The sequence below is a fragment of the Urocampus carinirostris genome, chromosome 20 (assembly GCF_059441175.1).
Source record: "Urocampus carinirostris isolate Australia breed hairy pipefish chromosome 20, RoL_Ucar_1.0, whole genome shotgun sequence".
Taxonomy (NCBI): Eukaryota; Metazoa; Chordata; class Actinopteri; order Syngnathiformes; family Syngnathidae; genus Urocampus; species Urocampus carinirostris.
In genome coordinates this window covers 4,545,238-4,568,729 of record NC_142368.1, presented here as the reverse complement: position 1 = coordinate 4,568,729, position 23,492 = coordinate 4,545,238, and the positions used below count along the sequence as shown (strand labels likewise).

The window sequence follows — 23,492 nt, the reverse complement described above, 5'->3', positions numbered from 1 at the left end:
ATTTATACCCTTTGGAAAAGATAGGCGGGATCAAATTCCCCTTCAACCAATAAAAAGAACGCTTTTCACTTTCTACCCAATCATATTCAAAAATCTGGAAATAGTACCCACCTTCAATCTTACTCGAAATTCTATTTGTTGAAAGGATCGACACACCCAAGGCTTTCCCCTCTTTTCATTCGACAATATTCCGTCCTACAAGTAAACTCGAAATGTGATTAGTCAACAGCACCGTCATTCAAGCTTGTGTTTGCAGGCGAGGAGGTTGATGCAATACTCGATGGGTGTTTCGTGTTAGAAAGCAATGCCATCAAGAGATTGCATCAGATTAGGCATCAAATATTCCTTGGAAGTGTGATCAAATACATGTGAAATATACTAAACATTGAGATTAAAAGCAAGTTTTAACTCATATTTTAGTAAATTATACAATTATTCTTGCAGGGGTGCCGACTTCGGGCAGATCCCAATTTTTCATAAAAATCACAAATATACATTTAACAAAGATTCAAATGATCCTAATCCCAAATATATTACCAACAATTCTGTTTTCATAGACAAAAAGTGATTCCCTTGAGAAATCTCAACCCAACATCTTCAGATGACGTGCTGTGTTTATATAAGCAAAGTTTGGGAACATTTTGTACAGACGATCTTCTTGGCAGACGAACAAAGTGGGACACAAACAACTGATTTGGGATTTTATCATTTAAGAAATCAGATTTTAATCTGTTTTTTGGGTGGTGCGGGGGTCATAAACTCCAGATTTTTTCAAATGAATCACTGCATTTGTCATTTAAAAGCATTTGATCACTGGTTGAAAAGACGTTGAAAAGATGCAAAGTGACGTGAAGAAGACGTCTTTATTTGGTTAAAAACGCCAAAAAGACAAGCCAAGTTCAGTCCTAAAGACTCGTTTATTTGGTTGAAAATAAGCGATGTTTTCTAGAAATTGAAGAGACGTTAAAAATATACCAAGTTTCTTTGATTTAAAAAATAAGTTTTTTAAGATGTCAAGACGTGAAAATACGTCAAGTTCCATCTAATAGAATGTGTTTATTTGGTTGAAAAAAAAACTTTTTTCCAGACCTTAAAAAGACGTGACATCTTTTGGTTGAAAAAAATATATTTTTCAAGACCCAAAAAAATACAAAAGATGTTAAAAATACAAAATACGTCAAGTTCCTTCCAAACCACGTATTTTTGGGTTGGAAAGTCAAAGTAGAAAAAGTCTTTTAAATACGTTAGAAAGACGTTATTAAAGAAACTAAGCATCATCTTTTGCAGCCTCGCTAAAATTATCTTTCACTTTAAATTCTAAAAACTAGCGAAAATTTAACGTACTGCAGCCTAGCTAGAATGGATCTTTGAAGAATCTAGCTATCCTGCTAGAATTGATCCCTGGCGTCTATAGCAGTCAATGGAAGCCTAGCTAAAATGGCTCTTTCATGTTTGTTGCTGTTTTTAACAGCCTAGCAAAAATTGTTTTTTGACGTCTATAGCAGTCAATGGAAGCCTAGCTAAAATGCCTCTTTCATGTTTGTAGCTGTCTTTAACGGCCTAGCTGAAATTGTTTTTTGACGTCTATTGCAGTCAATGGAAGCCAAGCTAAAATGCCTCTTTCATGTTTGTAGCTGTCTTTAACAATTTAGCTAAAATTGTTTTTTTGACGTCTATAGCAGTCAATGGAAGCCTAGCTAAAATGCCTCTTTCATGATTGTAGCTGTCTTTAACAACCTAGCTAAAATTGTTTTTTTGACGTCTATTGCAGTCAATGGAAGCCAAGCTAAAATAGCTCTGTCATGTTTGTAGCTGTCTTTAACAGCCTAGCAAAAATTGTTTTTTGACGTCTATAGCAGTCAATGGAAGCCTAGCTAAAATGCCTCTTTCATGTTTGTAGCTGTCTTTAACAGCCTAGCAAAAATTGTTTTTTGACGTCTATAGCAGTCAATGGAAGCCTAGCTAAAATGCCTCTTTCATGTTTGTAGCTGTCTTTAACATCCTAGCTAAAATTGTTTTTTGACGTCTATAGCAGTCGATGGCAGCCTAGCTAGAATGGATCGTTGAAGAATCTAGCTACCATGCTAGAACTGATCCCTGGCGTCTATAGCAGTCAATGGAAACCTAGCTAAAATGCCTCTTTCATGTTTGTAGCTGTCTTTAACAGCCTAGCTAAAAAAAAATTGACGTCTATAGCAGTCGATGGCAGCCTAGCTAGAATGGATCGTTGAAGAATCTAGCAACCCTGCTAGAATTGATCCCTGGCGTCTATAGCAGTCAATGGAAATCTAGCTAAAATGGCTCTTTCAAGTTTGCGGCTGTCTTTAACAGCCTAGCTAAGATTGTTTTTGACATCTATAGCAGTCGATGGTAGCCTAGCTAGAATGGATCGTTGAAGAATCTAGCTACCCTGCTAGAATTGATCCCTGGCGTCTATAGCAGTCAATGGAAGCCTAGCTAAAATGGCTCTTTCATGTTTGTTGCTGTCTTTAACAGCCTAGCTAAAATTGTTTTTGACGTCTATAGCAGTCGATGGCAACCTAACTAGAATGAATCTTTGAAGAATCTAGCAACCCTGCTAGAATTGATCCCTGGCGTCTATAGCAGTCAATGGAAATTTACCTAAAATGGCTCTTTCAAGTGTGTAGCTGTCTTTAACAGCCTGGCTAAAATTGTTTTTTGACGTCTATAGCAGTCGATGGTAGCTTAGCTAGAATGGATCTTTGAAGACTCTAGTGACCCTTCTAGAATTGATCCCTGGCGTCTATAGCAGTCATTGGAAGTCTATCTAAAATGGCTCTGTCACGTTTGTAGCTGTCTTTAACAGCCTAGCTAAAATGGTTTTTGACGTCCATAGCAGTCGATGGTAGCCTAGTTAGAATGGATCTTTGAAGAATCAAGCGACCCTGCTAGAATTGATCCCTGGCGTCTATAGCAGTCAATGGAAGTCTAGCTAAAATGGCTCTGTCATGTTTGTAGCTGTCATTAACAGCCTAGCTAAAGTAGTTTTTTGACGTCTATAGCAGTCGATGGCAGCCTAGCTGGAATGGATCTTTGAAGACTCTAGCGACCTTGCTAAAATGGATCGTTTAGGTCTATGGCAGCCTTGTTAAAATCTATCTCAAACATCTATAGCGGTCGATGGCATCCTAGCCAGAATGGATCTTTGAAGACTCTAGCGACCTTGCTAGAATGGATCTTTGAGGTTGATGGCAGCCTAGCTAAAATGGATCTCTGACATCTATAGCTGTCAATGATGGCCTGGCTAGAATGAACCTTTGAGCTCTATGGCAGCCTAGCTAAAATTAATCTTTGACATCTATAGCGGTCAATGTCAGCCTAGCTAGAATGGATCTTTGAGGTCTATGGCAGTTTAGCTAGAATAGATATTTGAGGTTTATGGCATCCTAGCCAAAATTGATCTCTGACATATACAGCGGTCGATGGCAGCCTATCTGGAATGGATCTTTGAGGTGTATAGCAGCCTAGCTAGAATGAATCTCTGACATCTATAGCGGTCGATGGCAGCCTAGCTAGAATTGATCTTTAAAGATATATGGCAGCCAAGCTCGAAGGGACCTATATGGTCTATGGCAGCTTAGCTAAAATTGATCTCTGACATCTATAGCAGTCGATGACGGCCTGGCTCGAATGGAACTTTGGTGTAAATGGGTATCTAGCTAGAATGGCTCTTTATCATACATAGCGGTCTATGGATACCTAGCTACAATAACTCTTTGAAATCCTATGGCCATAACAGTCTATAGCAGCCTAGCTAGAATTGTACTTTGACATTTATACCCATCTATGGCAGCCTAGCTAGAACAGATCTTGGGAGAATATAGCAGCCAAGCTATAATGGATCTTTGACATTTACAGCCGTCTATGGCAGTGTATGAGTTTTATCACTATACATACAACAATTAAATCACTCAATGTTTCTGGTGTGTATATGCGATATTCCCCAACATAGCCACAACAGAGATGTTTTTGTTATTTCCAAGGATTTACGGAACGTGCCCCGCCTCCCATCTGGTGTCAAACTTGCCCCCCCCGCCCCCCTTAACCCTTCCACTGTGGCGAGATGATACCCCCAGTGCCAGGCCTTTGTTTGCACCCACCCCCCTATTAGGTGCTACAGAAGTGGTAGTGATATATCACTCTTAGCCCTGGGGGGGGCAGTCTCATAAGCGTGTGTTATTTTATGGGCACTTGAGGGCTGGCATATGCTGCTGTTTTTTTTTTTTTTTTAAAAAGACCCTCCCCCTTATCGTATCACTCCCCCCCTCCCATCTTCTTTGCAGCATCTGTTTTCAAGGGGGGTGGGGGGTGACGCGTGCTCGAGAGCATTACGAGGAAGGGCGTGGCTTTGTTTCATCAGCTCGAGGGAGGCGGGTCTCCATGGAAACGGATTAGAATCGCAAGCCAATTTTCAGGGGGGTCCACCAAGACAACACGGGGAATGACTTCAAAGTGGGGATGCTGCGTTCAGGAAATTAGGTTGGACGGAGTGAGGGGGCTTCAAAACAGAATCTTCGAGATGAGTAATAAACATGAGGCAGTCTCCTTTTCGGAGAAAATGACTGTTTTGAAGTCCAAAAGGATGACCCAATAAATAAAACCCGATAATTTCTCACAGGTGAGACAGTAAAGGTGCCAGATGTATCTCAGGATGTTCTTAGCCTACCCTGGTCAGAAGAAGCGAGCCGTAGAGAATATATCACCATAGTAACGAAGCAGAGCAAAATTTAGCCTGGTTTCATGCAAGCGACCTGAAGCTAAATTCAGCCAAGATAAAAATATCTCCTCCACACCCTTCTCACCATTTTAACCACTGACCCATTTTCATGTTTCGGAGAGATAATAAACAGGAAGTGTTTCCGTGGTGCAGCACATTCGCCTATCACGCGAAAGGTCCTCGGTTCGAGACTGGGTGGAAACATATTGGCCTAGAGAGGAAATGGATGCCAACAGGCTGTACTTGCCCAAGACACACCACAGGGAAAGGTGCCCCAACCAAAAGCATCTCGTGTGTCTCAAAAACCCCCATAGATGAGTGATAATAGAAGTTAGAAGCATGTCAAATGTCATTTTTTTTCCACAAAGTTTATTCCCCAGTTTGGTCCTTATAAATATGCAATATATACAAAATAATATTATAAAACATATAAAGAGCAATGTGTCGTATTTAAATTAAACTCTGGAAATCATTAAAAAAAGAAAACAAATAGTGGTTTCGACGTGAGTCACAGGCAGTGGCGGTGGTCTCGTTTGTCTCGTTTGTGTTTCGATTGAAAACGATTTTTCAAATATGTTTTTTTTTTAGTGCAAACAGGAGACGAGGGCACTCGTTATGCCCCGCCCCCTCCATTTTAAGGCTTGAAGACATTCAGTGTTGGATTGTGGGTATTTTTTGCATAGGTGTAGTCAGTGAGGGGGCGAGGTTAAAAAAAATCTCAGGCAACTTTCACTGATTGGTTGGCTGTCTCGATGATTATCACGTGTGGCTCCGCCTCCTTTTCCTCCGAGAGATAAGTTAAAAAGTATGTCCGCCGTGTCCTGGAGTCTGCGACGAAAAACGAAAAATCGTAGAACTCCGCGTCTCGTCTCGGCGTTTGTAAACAATCGGGAGACTTCCGATTCTGTTTCGATTGTGTTGCTCGTTTTAGACCTGCGGTGGACGAAAAAAAAAAAGGATATCTTGAGTTGAGATACACAACAAATAAATGACAAAGTCCCAAATGGCGCCACCTTTTGTTAATGGATTATAACAGTGTGTTGTTTTAAGCACAATTGTAGCAGTTCATTGATAGCAAACCATATTAAGTACTTGAGTTTATTAATCAATACAGTGGAATGAGGACCATTTCACGTTTGTTCAGGTTTTAGCTCCCAGGCATTGACATAAATAGCAGTCAATGGCAGTGAGTGAATGAATGCCAATGACGAGTACACCCGTCAATGGTAATTAATGTCAGGACCAGAACGGAAACAGGACCCAATTGCGTAACGTTTTCTCACAATTTTATTGAAAGGAAGAGGAAGGGCAGCGCCCGCGATTCGATGCTCGCTGGACGCGGGAAGAAAGTCGCTCTCGCACTCGGATTGTGATCCGAATACGGAAGTGGGTCTTCCGTAGCGAGCGATGGCGGTGTCAGGGACGGAAAAACAGGTGGGTAGCCAGGACAGGAAGAGCAAAAACGGGGTCGGTGTCAGAAACGAGTCGTAAGCCAGGACGGGAGAGTAGACGTAGTCGGGATCAAAAATGGGTCGTAAGCCGGGACGGGAGAGCAGACATGGTCGGGGTCAAAACGGGTCGTAGCCGTAGACAAAGGGGAGAAAAATGGGACAGGTTGGAGTCAGGGTCAAAAAAGGCTTGCCTAGTATACACTGAGGTTCGCAGACGGACTGACAACAGGGGATTGACAGGACTGGGTTTAAATAAGGACAGGGAGCCAATCAGAGCCCGCAGCGGTTGGTGCCAAATGAGTGGGCACAGGTGATTCACATCGGTAATCATGACAGTTAATGGGTTATAATATTTTTTTCCCCTGGATTTTTAGCCTTTCAAGAGCTTGATTCCTTTTCAACTCTGATTTCTAGCTCATTCCTTGCCATTGACATTTACAGCAGTCAATGCCAATGACACGTATAGTCGTCTATGGGAGATTTTTGGTATCTAAAGAGCTTGATTCCTATTCAGTTCATATTTCTAGCAGTTTCCTTGTCATTGACATCTACAGCAGTCAATGGAAGTAGATGAATTATAGCACTTTCTTTCCCTGGATTTTTGGCATCCAAAGTGTTTGATTCCCTTTCTGTTCAGCTTTTCGACGTCTAGAAGTATGAATGGCAGTGAGTAAGTACATGCCGATGACATGTCCAGCTGTCGATGGCAGTGAATGAGTTTTAATACTTATTTTCTGGATTTTTGGATCCAAAGTGCTTTTTCTCTATTTTGTACAGTTTTTAGCTCATTCCCTGCTACCGACGTGTATAACAGTCGATCGCTGTGAGTAAGTTATCGCCAATGACCTCTAAAACCGTCAATGGCAGTGACTGTGTTATAACACATTTGGAATTTTTGGTATTTTAAGAGCTTGATTCCTATTCAGTTCATATTTTTAGCCTATTTTCTGCCATCGGCGTCTATAGCAGTTAACAGCAGTGTATGGGTTCATGCCAAAGACGTCCATAGCAGTCAATGGCAGTGAATGAGCTGGGATGCTTATTTTCTGGATTTTTGTCCTTCAAAGTTCTTATTTTCTATTATGTGCAGTTTAAAAAAAAATAAAAAAATCTGGAATTTTGCATCCAAAGATCTTGATTCCCCCTCTGTTGGGCTTTTTAACATCTATAGCTGTTAGCGGGGGGGGTTCATGCCAATGACGTCTACAGCCGCCACTGCAAATGTCATAATTAACAACTTTTTTTCTGGATCTAATCCAAACAGCTTAGATCATATTCAGTCCGAGTGCAGCACAGTTCTGAGGTCATGAGATCGAACCTCCTGTGTGGAGTTTGCATGTTCTCCCCGTGCTTGCGTGGGTTTCCTCCGGGCACTCCGTTTAAAAGTGCTTTAAAGTGCTTATTTCCTATTCTGTACAGCATTTTAGCTCATTCCATGTCATTGACGTCTATAATGGTGACTCAATGAATCAGTTAATGCCACTGACATGTACAGCGGTCATTTATACTAAACAAGTAAGAATCCATTTTTTTCCAGGATTTTTGGCATCCAATGTGCTTAAAGTCAACCTCGAGAGATGTCTGGACTTAATCATTGGAGCCATTGTTAATTTCCAAGCATTTCTTCATCGATTAATCGGCAAGAGTTGTAAACGCAAATATGCTGGCATGCTTTTTTTGTTTTTTTGTTTTTTTCAAATCACCTCAAAGGGATACATTCTTTTTCTGTCTTTATTGGAACAAGATGACGATCGGGAAAACAACCTCGCCGACTTCACTCGACGGAACGGATGTTGGCAATCGTCCAAACGATTCCTTCACGCACTAGCGCCTTCCTTTTGGTCTTTTTTTTTCTTCCGATTTTATAGTTTGTGCTGGTAAACAACAACACCCTCAAAAGGAGTGCGGGGGCTCTTAGCGTGTTTTTTTTTTTTTTTTTTGTATGACCGGGACATCATAATGACATCCGGAGAACATTTTTCTCGGAAATGGGATCTTCACCGGGATTTACAGAATTTTCCCCTTATTTTTACATTCTACTTAATGAGCGCCTCAAACAAAAATCTAATTTTAGCAGCAAGCTGGATGATTACGATTTTAAATCGGTAGACAACCGCAATATAATTAATTGCTTGGAATGAGTACATCCTGTAAAAATGCTCTGACGAGAATAACCGATTAGTGATAGCTTGTGCAAAAGAAGCACCCAAAAATGGATTCTGTTAATTCAATGACAAATTATTTATTAACAATTAAGTGTTAAGAAACTACTGTTGTTGTTTTTTTTAATCCGCCAATTTTAAAGTAATCATAGAATCCTCGAATTCCAACTTTTAACAGAATAAGTTAACAGTTATAGACTGAACCTGGCGGTAAGGGATCCGTGAGCTGTTATGGCTTGAGCACATAAAAATGTGTGTAGTTGAATAATTAAAATATTTTAAATGACAAATTAAACAAACTCATTTGATTAACTCCCCATGCTTCTTTGACAAGAATAACTGATTAATCTAACAGCGATAGCTCTTGTTTATTTACCTAATTAATCAATAATTTAACTCATTATCATCTTCAATCAATCTGCGGCAACTTCAAGTGATCACATTGAATCCTTACTTTTAAAATGGATTCCCAAAAATGACGAATTAATCAAGTTAATTCGCGCAACTGGCCATTTCTTACATTCACTTGACTTCACCAAGATAATGCAAAGTTTCAAAATAGCAAGATATATTGACAAGAATCATTAATTCACTTAAAAGAGATTGTAGGAGCAAAAAAAGACAACTAATTAATTAAGTCACAATAAAATAATAATTACCTTGTTAGTCATATCATTTGTTAATCTGTACCATTTGTAAGTAATCGTAAACTCTTAAATCCATACTTTCAAAATTAATATTTAAAAAGGATGAATTAATCAAATGAATTAGATTAACCTCCCCAGCTACTCCGACCAGATTAAAAGATTACGTTAACGGTGATAGCTTGTGCAGAAAAAAACCCCACTAACTAATTAATCACAAATCATTGAACTAGTTATTAACTTTTGTTTATTAGAACTCTTGAATCTTTACTTTTAAAATCATCGCTATTTAAAAAGACGAGTTCATTTGCCTACACTCGTGTGAGTGACTTTTAGAAGTTTTGATTTAAATGGAAAAACTAAATGGCTAATTCTCTGATGTTTTCTTTCAACTGCTAACATCTGAACGTACCTCAGTGGCTATGACGCACTCTCTCCTGGCGTCGGCCAAGACGAAAACCGATTGGTACACGGAGTCTCTGGACGAGCATATCGTAGATATCCGACACTCTGGTTTTTCACTGTGGACACAAATCCGCCAGCTTTAATCGAGAAACTTCAGCAAGCACGGCCTTGCGAGGTGTCGTCTTACCTGCACACTCGACTCAAAGGTCTTTTGTCTTCTAAACATTTGTCGTATATAAGACTTTTGTCTTCTTGGGACTTGTCGTCCTTAAAGTCTTTCGTTTTGGAGTAAGGGTCCAAGTGGTAGTTTTTATGGATAAAGTTCGACTTTTCAGAGTCGCAGTCCACTTCGAGCCCGACTTTCTGGTTTGTGTTTTTCAACTGGGATGCCGGGATCAGGTTGTCCCGCTGAGCGCCCGAGACGTTGTTCATGGTCTCCGTGTCCTCTTGTGGTCTTTGGGCCTGCCGGTGGATGTGGCGGAGTGCCAAACCCACCATGCATAGCAGTACAAGGAGCGCCACAAGTCCCACAGCCAAGGAGACCGCCGCCCACTGAAAACCGTCCTGGACTTCCCCCACTGGGGCCGTCACGGCGGCGAAGAACTCGCAGCGAGGCCCGGCAAACCCGGGTGGGCAGACGCAAGCGGGCGGGTTCTTGTCGGTGCAGATGCCACCATTGAGGCAGGGATGGAGGGGGCACTCATGGAGGACTCTGTCGCAGTTGCGTCCGGTGTACCCCGGCGGGCAGGCACAGGTGTAGTCGTTGATGCGGTCCAGGCAGGTGGCGCCGTTGAGGCACGGGTTGCCGGCGCACTCGTTGATGTTGATTTCGCAACGCTGGCCTGTGAATCCGGCACGACAGCTGCAGACACGGATCCCGCTGAGGATCAGGCATTGACCGCCTGCCAAGAAACAAGGAGAACCTGAGTTAGACTTCAGGTAAACGGTGGTTTTTCCAAAACCGACCAAATAGCTACCGCCATGGTAACTGTGAAGGGTCACTAATGTATTCGAATAAAGCTTTCTCATTTGGTATCAAAGAGTCCTTCAAGATATAGTCCTTCCAGATATGACTCAATGCCAGTGTTTCACAGGTTTTTTTTTTTAGTCGAGCCACACTTTATTTCACTTAAGGGCCCTGGTCCATCAAAATCTTTAAAAAAAAAATCAAATCCCGGCACCAGTTTCATGTCTGTGTTTTTTTTTTTTAAAGCTTTAAATCATGTTGCCTCAAGTCAAGTCAAGTCAAGTCATTTTTATAAGTGACTATGAAGTTATGTTATCATCTGTGGTCACAGTGGCTAAGGAGGTAATACAGGTTATTTATTTTCTTTCAGAATCCTGCTACATTTTTGTGTGAAAATGTCGATATATTTTTGGCTGAACTACCTCCCACAATGCCTTTCTCTCATTTTTCATTCAGTTTATAATCTCATGCGCTTCCTAAAGATTTTGTGGGTCAGCGATACATTATGGTATGTTTTGTACCGCATTAGATGCTAATGAAAGGGAAAAAAATCTGAAAACTATGGAAAGAAAACAATTGTCAAGAAATATGAAGAAGGTATGAAATTTGCTACCATTGCTAAATTGTCTTAACCAATCAACGATAGTATTTGGCTACGCAAAATAATTCCTATTGCAGGGAAAATGCTGTAAAAAGGGGCCAAAAACATATTTTTCCACAGGGCAAAGTTAAATTGTCGTAAAGTGGGGACACTGTATCCTGGGCGTCCACTTGATTAAGGTTTCAGCAAAGTAATATGCTGTTGATGTTGCATAGTGGGGAAAATACCATAAAGAGGGGCGCAAAAACATTTCATTTAACATCGTTAAGTGGGGGTTAAGCGCATCCCGGGGGTCTACTGTACTGTAAGTCCTGGTTGGTTTACCTGCCTTATCTTTGCAGACACCAACATATGAACGCTGAAGGTGCTTGACAATTCTTTTAGATCGTTTTCTAACGTAAAGACTTAGTCCTTTGATTCCGTTCCTTTTCCTGAATTTTTTCCACACCTGAACCAACAAAAACCTGGACGGTCCAAACCTTTCCAATTTATGACGATATTGAAATCACAATCCCTAAATTAAGTTGTGAACTGTCAACAGGCGCCAACCTCCAAAAACATTCCCAGGAGGAGGCCTCAGTCAGTGCATCTGCGTCCAATTAGCTTAGCTTGTTCTCTCCGCAAAGAAACAATTCTTGCTATGGTAAAACATGAAATTAAGTCCGCCCCCATTCATCTCCAACCAACCACGGTGAGATTTACAAGCTTTCACTCGTGGTTTGTAAATCAAGACAATAAGACGCGGATTTCCCAGAGATTCCTGTTGTTTTGCAGTGTTCCAGTTGCAGGAACCGGGGGGGGGGGTTCCTTTTGAGGGTCGGACGGCGGTGCTTACCGTTAGCGCAGGGTAGCGAGGTGCACTTGTCCACCCTCTTCTCGCAGTTGAGGCCGGTGTAGCCGCGAGGACACTGGCAAACGTAGCTGCGTCCGTTGTCTTTTGCCCTGCAGGCGCCGCCGTGGAAACAGGGCGAGTCCACGCACGTCAGCAGACTGTGCTCGCAGTGAGCTCCCTCAAAACCGTCCGGGCACGAGCACTGGTAGCCGCTCTCCAGGCTCTGGGGGAATTAAGTTATAATGTTAGCTTACGTGCTACGCTTGTATAAAGACACCCAAAAAAAAAAAGCGTTTTAAAAATACATTTGTTTGGTTTCTCGGATGGGATGCAATAATTCAGTCACAAATATCTTGTTTTGTTTTTATCAGTGTGAAATGCGGCTGGAAAAAATAAAACAAAAAACATCCTTCTCTATTCCCCCGTTGTGCTTTCTCGATTATAAACGTGAAATTGATTTGACTTGCTTTTATAAATAAAAGCATCTTTGGCGTGCCTGCCCAACAGTTTTTGTCTGACTTAGAATATGTTAGCTTGCAGTTAAAGCTATAACTTTAGAGTTAACTCGCAGGACAACAAAAAAGTGAAAATGTAACGTAAAATATTAGTGGCTACTCGTAGTAAAGATCTAGTCAGAAACAAGCTACTTCAACTTGGTTTGGTTGCAGTTCAAGATTTAACTTTAGAATTAACTCACATGTCAACAAACAGTGAAAATGAATGTGATATTGTAGCGTCTTTGTTGATAGTTCAGCTAGGGCTTTACACAAGCTGCTTTAATGCGTGAGTGCTGCTTTAACTCGAGTTAGGTAGCAGTTAAAGCTATAACTTCAGAGTTACTCACATAACAAAACAAAAAAAGTATAATCTGTTATTTTAGTGTCTCTGTCATCCAGATTTGGCCCGATACAAGCTTCTTGACCAACTCAAGAGTTGAAACTACAATACATAATAGAATTTTTCCTAATCACTTGAATTTATTTTTTTTTCTATTTTCTATTATTTTCATTCCTACATTAACTTTTGACGCAAGTTTCTTTAACTCATGAGTTAAAGCTACAAGCTTTCCGTTATGACAGAAGCTGCTTTAACTCATGATTAAAAGCTTCAAACCTGCTTCAACTATAGTAGCTAAAAGTACACTTTTAACACATATTTTAATGTGTTTTTAATCACACATGATTAAAACTTTTTTTCACCATATTAGTCCTTAGTAGCTTTATGGCTACTTTAACTCAAGGTTAAAGCTTTAACTTGAGACACAAGCAGGTTTAAGTCATGATTAGAGTTTCAAACCTTCACCAACTGGAGTTATCTCAAAGTAGTAGCTTTTAAGCTTTAAGATTTGACACAAGATGCTCAAATTTGGGACAAAAACAAGTTTGCTACAGCTTAAGGCAAGTTAAATTCAAGACTTAAGACTCTTTTCATGCCTTTTGTAATCAAAGACCCAGTTGACAAAAAAGAAAAAACAACAACCAACAATCGATACAAAACAATAAAACACAAATATTTCTTGCACACAAAACATCATGCCTCGTACAGATTACCTGGCATAACTTTTAGCCATGGCGAAAAACGTATGTCGGACAGCCACTTCTCATTAAATGTACACTTTCCTATGGTCCAAAGTAAACGTCTCTGTCCAAAGTTGCTATTGTGGGTGGACCTAAGACATGCATCTGCCCTGAAAGGCCCGACTAAAACCACATCACCGCTTTGGTAGTTCCAATATTGCGGTCATGCGATATTGCCACCAAAGTAAATCGGTGAATCATTTAAAAAGACAATTGATACATTATACCAAATCTTTGTAGTTCAAACATACAGATCCTAATAATAGGTTCACGTTTTTAAGACTCCTAAAAATTGGATTCAAGACATTTTCATGCCAATTAAGGCCTTCATTATAGAATCCTGATCAATGCTTTTTCAAGGATCCACTTGAACCCTGTAAAGACATGTAAACATGATTTGACTCTTGACCTAATTCAAAGTAAAAGCTTTAAATATTGACACAAGCTGTGTCTAACTGAAATTAAACTAACTAATTAAACATCATATTTTTCCTTCAAAACATGAAATTAAAAGTGATTTCTTATTCTGAGTCATAAACTACAGTTATAAAATTGTAGTTTTAACTGAAAAAAAGCAAAACACGTTTCCAGGACTTACATTGCAGGTTCCCCCGTTGCGGCAGGGGTTACTGTCGCACTCCTTCACCTCCAGCTCGCAGTCCACGCCGGTGAAACCCGGCATGCAAGTGCACGAGTAGCTACCCTGGCCCGTGTTCATGCAGGTGGCGCCGTTGACGCAGGGATGGTGATGCGTGCAGAAGTTGAGATCTGGGCCGAGACCAGAAGGCGAGAGGTGAGCGTTTGTTTACCACTGGAAGAGAAAGTGAACCCCCCCTCTCGCAGACACTGAGGCGGAAACCCAATTTAACTAATGCGCTGACCCAGATGAAGAGTCGGCCAGGAACTGGAGAGCGTCTTTGAAAGCGGACCCCCGTGTGTTTCCTTACCTTGGTCACAAAAGAGGCCCCCCCAGCCTTCTTGACAGTTGCACTGCCACGGCAGCTGGCAAGTGCCGTGCTTGCACGCCGGGTACTTCTTGCATTCGTCGCAGAAGGGGCCCTGCCAGCCGTCCCGACACCTGCAGGGGGCAGTAGCAAGCTGAATTCAATATTAGTCGTAGAGGTAAGTCCGGCCCGACCCCAACACGATATTCGAGGAGAGTCAGCCAAAAACACCCCTCCTCCTCCCTAGTCCTTACAAATAAAATATGAAAATTCAGGTTTGCCACGGGTTCAGTCCCTCAAAGGATTTTAATTGGTCGGGCTCAGGCTGGGTTGGGCTTTAATACCAACGGGCCCTAATTAGGCCTGATCTTACCTCTAATTAGTCAGGAAAAAAAACGTTTCATGGTTATATTTACGCAGTGTCATGATAAAAAAAAAAAAAAAAAAGCCTAATTTGCATTAAGAATCTCATATTCCTTATACATTTTCTTTCTGATTGTTGATTTTTTTTCCCTGGCATTTTTGCTAATGCTGATAATGAATCCAAAATATAATTTGAGATATCAATCAATATTTATAAACTGAATTTTATTGAGTTTTATCAGTTTAAATATATTTTCCAGCTTTGCTTCTCTATTTTGTTCTTATTCATGTTTCTACCTTCTTGCTCTTTCTCTTCTTTCTTTTGTACCTTCTTTATTGATTTCATTGTCTTTTATCCTATATACTTTTTTTTCTTTCATTTGTTATTTTTCATTTTTTTTGCTCTGTCACTTTCCTTCTCCCTTTTGCTCTTTTCCCCCCACTCCTTCCTTTGTCTTTCTTCCATTTTTCCTTCTCTTTAATCCCTTCATTCATACCTTCCTAAGTTCATTTCTCCCCTTCACTTTTGTTTTTGTTCATTCCTTCTTTCTCATTCTCCCCTTTTCCTTCTTTGTCCTTTATCTCTTTTATTCTTTCTTCCTTGCTTGCTTGCTTTCCTTCTCCATTCTTTCTCTTTTGCTGTTCCTCTCATTTCTTCTCTTTTTGAACCTAGCCCAAGCATTTTCATTTTGTACTAAATTATTTTTTCAAAGCATTAAAGAAACTATATCCTGTTTATTTTTTTGTATATATTTAATATTCATTTGCAACACCCTACAAAATAGACTAAGGATGTAACGTTTTGGGGGGAAAAAGCTTAATAAAATAAGGTCCCCACCTAAGGTCACGTGACACGTATATTTCTAATGTGTTTTTTTTTAGCCAGTCAAAACAGCAATTAATCTCATCTCATGAAAAAAAAAACCCAACAAACGACTTTAAAGACGAGATGATGTGGGAACGGCTTAAAGGACGCTATTTGAGCATCCCAAAGGGTTTTAACCTCATTCCTGCTTGGGGTAGTGATGGATTTGTGTCGCCAAAAATGGGGCAAAATATCATCTGTGTGTAAAATTTGCAGAGGACGCCTGCAACTTTAGCCTTGTTTTATTTCGACATGCCAACCTTTTTGAACAGTCGGAGTTGGGGGGGGGGTGTACTTATTATCACAGAGGGCTAGTTAGCTGTTTCATATCCATTTCTAAAATAACTTATTATGTTATTACAATGTTATTAAGAGGTTGTAGTTATAAGAATTATGGTTAAAATGGGTTCAACATCTGCATACATGCCAACCTTTTGACATAAAAAAACGGTAGACTTTATTGCGCTTAATTTTTACGCGAAAAACACAATCGCTCTACAGAATATTAAAAAAACAAACAAACAATATGTGCTTCTTTAAAACTGGAAGCGATAAACTTTTACCGAAACGGAAATCTAATCCGTTCATTGGAGCAGCAGAAAGTTTTGCTTCAAAAAAAGCAGCTGTGGACTAAACTGGTAGTCTTGAGTCAAGATTTTATTTTGTCGTTTATATTTGAAACAGCAGTAGATTTATTTTTTAAAATTAGAAGGCGTTTTTAAATGTACATTGTGTAATATTTGACCACTAGATGGCACTGTATTGTCTAATCTGAACTGAACCCGTTTCCAAATGAAGATGCCAGATTCCGCTATGTAAAAGAAACACACATTTCTCAACCTATGAATATTTATAAAAAATTGTCATGGAATGATACTATTTTTGCCTATTATTCAAATCGTTTTTTTTCTACTGAATAATGTTATTTTTGTACCACTAGGAGGCACTAAATATTACACACTGTCTCTTTAAGGAGAGAATAGTGGTAGCTCAACACGTAAAGCAGTAGTGTTAGTGAGTATGCATGTGCCTTGTGTAGGAGTAACATAAATCATAGTCTAATTCCGAATTATTTAGAATGAATAAATCCGTTTTTTAAAGACGCACGTCAGCGATTTCTCAAGCAACTTAGACATCAAATTACGTAGAAAAACACAATGACCTCTGATTGGTGAGCTCTTTTCAGAAGCAGCAAGCTACTCAAGTGTTTCTAGGGGGTCCCAGGCACCGGGTTGGTGACCCCTGTGCTAGCTTTGATGGATTCTACATAACACTTAAGTCAAGTCAAGTTTATTTGTATAGCCCTCAATTACAAGGAGTCTCAAAGAACTGCACTGACCACAGACTAGTGCAAACCAAAGACTATTATTACACCATCCCCTGATCTGAAACCTACAAGAGGGCAAGGAAAAACTCAAAAACCTCAGCATGAGGAAAATGAAGAAACCTTGAGAAGAGACCAAACAAAAACCATTCTGGAGAGTCAATACTTACACACACTCGCCAGGTGTGGAGCAGTTCCCGTTTTTTTCGCTGCAGCCTTCCAGGCAGATAGCTACACGAAAAAACACAGAACACACACGTCAATGCATATTGAAGTCAAATATTTTCTTCTTCTCCCTACATGGGAAAAACATTCGAGGTCATGGCACCGCGTCTTTATAAATAACGCGGCAAAAATGTGCATTTGATCTCCGGCCAGCTGCGCACTGGGTTTTGTTTGCGCAGGAGCGAGCCCGTGTGCAGATCGCGCGGCTGCCAACAGTAAGCGGCCAGTTTAGCGCGCGACAGATGCTCGCTCTCAATAGCAGACAGCTGTCACTATTGTTGTAGCGGCCGCCATCTTTGCAGCTGCTAGCGAGCGAGCGAGCTAGCTAACGCGCCGGCGCGTGGCAGCGTGATTAACCCCGGCGCGTGTGAGGCACGCGAACGCGGACAAAAGCGTCCCCCATTCCCCTCCCTCGAGGCAGATTAGGTTACCGGGCACGCGCGGGCTAGTGTTGTGGTTAATAATACAGGAGTGTCAGGTAAAAGCACACCTGTCTATGCTAAAAGGCCATTCAGAGCCGGTCGGGCGTGTTTGAACTTGTTAAGAGTAAAGAGGTTAGAAAATACGAGTGTTACGTCATGTGTTTGTCTATAAACTCAGATTTTGCACAGTTTTGAGTCCACTTATTTTTTTTGACTGGTGCACCAATTACAATTTAACAACCCATTTGCAATTTTGAGATTTCGTTCTCAACTCTTAATAGACCGCGTTGTTAACCTCAGCTAATTCAACTCGGAGTTAAAGCTTTAATTTAGGACACAAGCTGTTTAATACACGTGTTAAAGCTTTAAACATTTAACTTTATACGCAAATCGCTCAACATGAAACCTTTCAAACTTTAGACACAAGTTGCTTTAACTGAAAGCTTTAAATCTTGACACACGCTGCTTTAACATGTATGAATTTACACTTTTAACACAAGTAGATAAAGTTAAAGCTTTAAACATTTTACTTCTGACACGAGTTGCTTGACCTGAAACCTTTAAAACTTAAGACACTAGCTGAGTTAACTGAAAGCCTTAAAGCTTTAACTGTTGACACACACTGCTTTATCATGTGAGTTAAAGCTTTAAACTTTTGTATATTTAACTGTGACACAAGTTGCTTTATCCAAAACTTTTGAAGCTTGGTATCTTGACACAAGCGGCTTTAAGAATTGAGTTGAAGCTTTAATAACTTTGGAAACAAGTTGCTTCAACTTAATGCTTTACCCTTTAAGAAATGCTGCTATGACTTGTGAGGTCATGCTTTAACATTCAACTTTAACACAAGTTGCTTTAGCAGAAAGCTTAATCTTTTAAGACAAGTTTCTTTAACACGTGAGTTAAAGCTACTTTAAATTGTTACACCTTTGACCCTGCTTTAACTTAACTTTGAGATACCTGTACTGTATTCTTTATTAGCAATTTTCACCAATCCAATTTTTGCAATGCGAATCACCTTTTCAGACCAATATAGACGGTGATGAGTGGAAAATGTTATAAGGGATGGGCCAATGACGTGTCCTGTAATTGGGGCCGATAAAACAGCCGACTGTATATCAACTTGTATAATATAAAACCATAAATTGTAACAGGTCACTTTTTAAAGTCTTACGGTATATAGTTTCTAAAAAAAAATGAACTCTGACTGCATTAATGGATTATGACTATTTTTTTCCAATGCAAAACTATATTAGACAGCAATTTTTCATTGTGGTTTCTAGAGCAGTATAATCCTTGTTTAATCAGATTTTCAGTTAAAAACGATAAAATATTTCTTTAAAAATGTTAAACAATTAATGGCAACTATTAAGGGTTTTTATTTTTTGGGTTTGTTAGTTTTATTAGACAGAATGAAGACTTAAGCACATTTTTAGGGTAGTACATCAATACTGTTGATACTTTTCAAGGTATTTTCTGAAAACTAACTCAGAAACATTCAAACCCAAATGATGTAACCAAGTTTTTGTTTTTGAAATTATTATTTTTTTTAATTCCCTTACTACTAGCAATTAATTTCTTAACTCTCCATCTGAGTTGTTTTTTTTCTTGAAATAAAAACTTAAATTTTCAGAGTTAATAATGTCGCAATAAGTGATACTCCGAGAACTAAAAATAACCCAAGCATGAGAACGAAAGCTGATGAACCAGCACAGAAGCCATACTTCAAAGTCTTCAATCTAGATTTGTTCCCTCTATGTATATTTCCCGCCGTCAGACGTGAATGATGAGCCTCTAATTGCAACGCCTCGGCCCATATGGTTGGAATTTGGCGCCGCCGCCACCGTCCAAATACGTCCCGCCAATTCTTCTTCGGCCACCAAATGGCACAGATGACAGATCCATTGTCGCATTTCCCGCACATGCTAACCATTATTCTCGGGCGCCACTCTTGATTCATTTGCTGTTAAACAAAAACAGAGTGGGCCTCAGATGAGAGTGGGCCTCAAATGAGAGTGGGCCTCAAATGAGAGTGGGCATCAAATGAGAGTGGGCATGGTCGGACCTTTTTTAGGTTCAGGCAGCTATTATTCACTGTTGAATACCGTAGTCAAATGATCGAAAATCACACGATTGTGATGGCCGCAAGAATAGCCCCTAACATCGTTCTCAATCTGCTGTAAAATCGTTTCGCCGTGCTACCATTGGGAATTTTTCCAAGCAATTCTATTCGTAAACAAACAAGGTCGGCTGAATACAAATAATTAGCCACGCAGATGCTAATCTGCCACTTTAATACCCAATTCAAAAGTGTTTAGTATCATGACATACCAGTAAGCCATTAGATTAATAGTTAGTTTCGCAACAAAACAACTGTTCATAATCAAAGCATCACCAATTTGGAACTGAATCAAACCTACAAGCACAATTTAGCTCATTAAGCTAATCTTTGTGGCATATTATCCCTGGCGTGAATTGGTTGGCTAAACATTTCAGTCTCATAAAAATCAATTAAATATGGTAGTTTTTGACAATGGTAGGTTTTTAAGTGTTATTTTTATTCTGTCTCTTGTGACCATCTCGTAAATGTTATCTCTTAGCAAACAAACCCTGTATTGTGCTGTATTGGGCTAAGTTGAGGATCTTTGTCTTAGTTTTTGTATACCTGGGGTTATAAATTCAAAAAATTTCGATAAGTGCGTGACAATCAAAATCTTACAACCGATTTGCAGACTTTGTACTCAACTCTTGTAGCCACAATAGTTACCTTCAGCTATATAGCTGCTTTAACAGAGAATTAAAGCAATAACTGTGGCCATAAGCTGCTTTAACTGAGAGTTAAAGCTTTGAACATTTTATTTTTGACAGAATTTGCTTTGGCTCAAAAGGTTTGAATTTGAATCTGCTCCAACTTGTGAGTTAAAGCTATGAATGTATAACTTTAGAAATAAGTTGTTTTAGCAGTAAAGCGTTTAAACTGTAACTTTTGACACAAATTGCTTTAAGTGTAGGCTTTAAAGCTTTAACTTTGGATACAAGCTGCTTTAACACTGGTGAAGGCTTTAGCATTTCACTTTTGACACATGTTGTATGAGCTGAAAGCTATAAATTATTTAACTTTGGAAACAAGCAGCTTTAACGCATGAGTTAAAGCCTCTGACGTGAGTTAGAGCTTTGAGCCTGCTTCAAATCGAGTTAACTCGGAGTTAAAGCGGTAATATTTGACAATCAAGTTTGTCCTAGTTGTATCACTAAAAGTTAGAAATAGCACAACTCTGAGATAGATAATACGGTAACGTTATTTCGTTCTTCTAATTTTGCATACCGTCGTTGTCATGTGGAAAAAAAAAAGTATCTCCAATTCTAATTATTATCTGAATCATATTTTCGCACAAGTGGAAAAATTAAAGTGAAGCCCGTTGCCTTAGCTTACTTAACTCGGAGTTATCCCACAGCTGCGCTGAATTACATTTCTCAAATAAAGTATCCTGTGAAGTGGAACTGGTCTTCACATTTATTGTCGACTTTAACAAGTTTAAACTTACTCGAACGTTATTAGCACTAGCTTAGCACTAGCATGGCATTAGCATCGGAACAGTACCTTCCCACTTCGAATTCAATTGCGAGTAACAGTCACAATGTGGTTTGGTGGGGGCGGGACATTATTTTTTATTAACCAATAGGAACGTCACTATCACAAAAGTGACGGTCACAACAGGAATTAAAAATCGATTTTGAATTAGAAATAAAAGTAAAAAGAATAATATGTACGACCTTATTATACTAATAAACACATTTTCAAGGTAATGCTATGCGTTTTAAATTAAGATAAAATTAAGTTTTCTCCAACAATACCCAAAACATATCTCGAAGAGGCGAGACCATTTTTTTAACCAATAGGAACGTCCCTATCATATAACTGACAGCTATAACAGACAGTAAATGAAAAAGACTATGTGCACTTTCCTTTACCAAAGTGAAGGTGTTTTCAAAATACAAAGTGGAGCATTTCAAACAAAGCTGGAGCATTTTGCTACAACAAAAACACAAAAAACACAACTTACGTTCTTCGCAATATTCCCCTTTCCATCCGTCCAAACAGGACAAGCGCCCGTCCGCGGTGCAGGTGTAATGTCCGAAGCGGTCGTCCCTTGGGGTGCATTTCTTGGAGCAGCTTTCGCCGTAGTAGCTTTTGTTGCAGACGAAACGATAAGAAAAACGCAATTCGGTCCTCTCTCCGGTCTGCGTGTCCTGCGCCCAATCGCTGCCCACGCTTAGTTGTCTTTGCACGGCGAAGAAGCTGATCAGAAAGTCCGTGTTGTCGCTTTCTGCAAAGAGGTTGGAAACTTCAGTTTGCAATGTTTCCTGCAAAAAAGTCTCCCCCCTCGCTTATAATAAATCACCATGCTTTTTTCCACTCCCAGTAGCAAACTGCATCCCTTATCACATCCTAAACAGGCCAAGATGAAAGATAAACTCAGGTTTTTGAAATTTCCTCTCTCTCTTCCGTCGGTAAAAACATTCCCAGGCATCCCCCCCTCACAATCCGGCCCTCTTCCAACAGAAGGTGTAAAATACAGGAAGACGCAGTCAAAAGCTTGTTGGCAGTCTCCAAGTATTCTCACCGGTTCGTTCCCACGCTCGAAATAAACTGCAGGAAGTTCGATTGTGTTGGGGACAAGAATGAAAGACGGAGGTGTGCAGGAGTTCAAAACAAAATGAGATGAGGTGTTAGAATATAAAAGTAAGAAGATTTTAATGTATAGAGTCGAGTATTAGTTCGTGTTTTACAAAATAATAGTGTGGAAACGTGAAAAAAATTGTATTGATTAGTGGTGGTGCGCAATTGCGCACCGACAGCGCCTTCCTGTGGCGAACCATAGACGCACAGTACTTACCTACAGGTACATTTCCATGAGGCGCGTGCCAGGCTTCAATTATTAATGAAAAAGATCCCTATAATGAGAAAAACGTATAATTAAGATCCTTAAAGACCCCAAAAGTTAACATTGAGGTCCTTACCGGCCACCCAAAGTTAAATGGGATTTGAATAGGGGCGTCCGGAACACCGCTGAGCGAATTCGAGTTGCCCAGGACGGGGGTGCTTGCGCTGCCGAAGATGCAATGGCCAGGTGAGACCTTCGTTTGGTAGTTTTTCAAGCACACCTTGAAATAAGTTCTGCAGATTGGCTTGCAGGGATGCCCGTTGGCCAGAAGACCCATTTGGTTCTTAAAATCGTGGAGATGCAGCTCAAAAACACCTGAAGTAAACACCTAAATGCCGAAAAAACGCACGAAAAAGTTGGATCTGTTGTTTTTTTTTTAAAAGAGGGGCGGGGGAGCATACCTGTGTTATGGTGCTGAAGGCAAGGGTGAAGGTGAACCAGGCTGCCATCCTCCCGCAGCCAAGGCGACCCCCACCACGCAATCCAAACAAATCAATAAAAAAAGGAGTGAAAAAAACACACCAAAACAAAACAAAAATGAGGGGGTTATAATCCTTCCGAAAGCTCCTCTCCTCCAGAAAACGTTATCCAAATGGGACCAATATCCAACAAGCGCGTTGAGCCCCCCTCCACCTCCTTCTCCTCCTCCTGTCGCCCCTCCTCACATGGCACCGTACTCCACAGACGTGCACGCGCACTCCCCCCCTTTCAAGTGCGTGCGTGTGGGATGCAAAAAAAAAAAAAAAGAAAAAGTTGCGCCTCCAACGGAGCGTCCACACAGCGCGCTGCGCGTCGCACACCGAGTCCGACTTACTGTGGAAGCGGGCGGCGCGCGCACTCCCTTATTTATAGACTAAGGAATGGGGGTGGTGGGGGTATGTCATTACATAAACTGCCAATCGTGGAGGCCGCGTGCCACGCCCCCCACCCCATCTCCCCCTCCTCCAATCCAGATTTAATGCGCTCGAGCGCGCGCGCGCTCAACCGGGCGCGCAGGTCCATTATGAGCCAAGCATGCGCCAACAT

The 23,492-nt window shown here is 40.4% G+C and overlaps 1 protein-coding gene across 1 annotated transcript; it reads right to left on the bottom strand.

Annotated features, from left to right (window-relative positions):
• Positions 1-5,080: 5,080 nt before the first annotated feature.
• dll4 (delta-like 4 (Drosophila)) lies at positions 5,081-23,268 on the bottom strand. Its single transcript, XM_088325334.1, has 11 exons — positions 22,868-23,268; positions 22,543-22,794; positions 22,419-22,476; positions 21,585-21,848; positions 17,044-17,104; positions 14,325-14,455; positions 13,976-14,145; positions 11,804-12,023; positions 9,588-10,302; positions 9,408-9,516; positions 5,081-5,671 (listed from the first exon to the last, which is right to left on the bottom strand). The coding sequence occupies exons 1-11, from the start codon at positions 22,913-22,915 to the stop codon at positions 5,666-5,668; spliced, it is 2,034 nt and encodes a 677-aa protein (XP_088181460.1). The 5' UTR covers positions 22,916-23,268; the 3' UTR covers positions 5,081-5,665.
• Between the last annotated feature and the right edge of the window lie 224 nt (positions 23,269-23,492).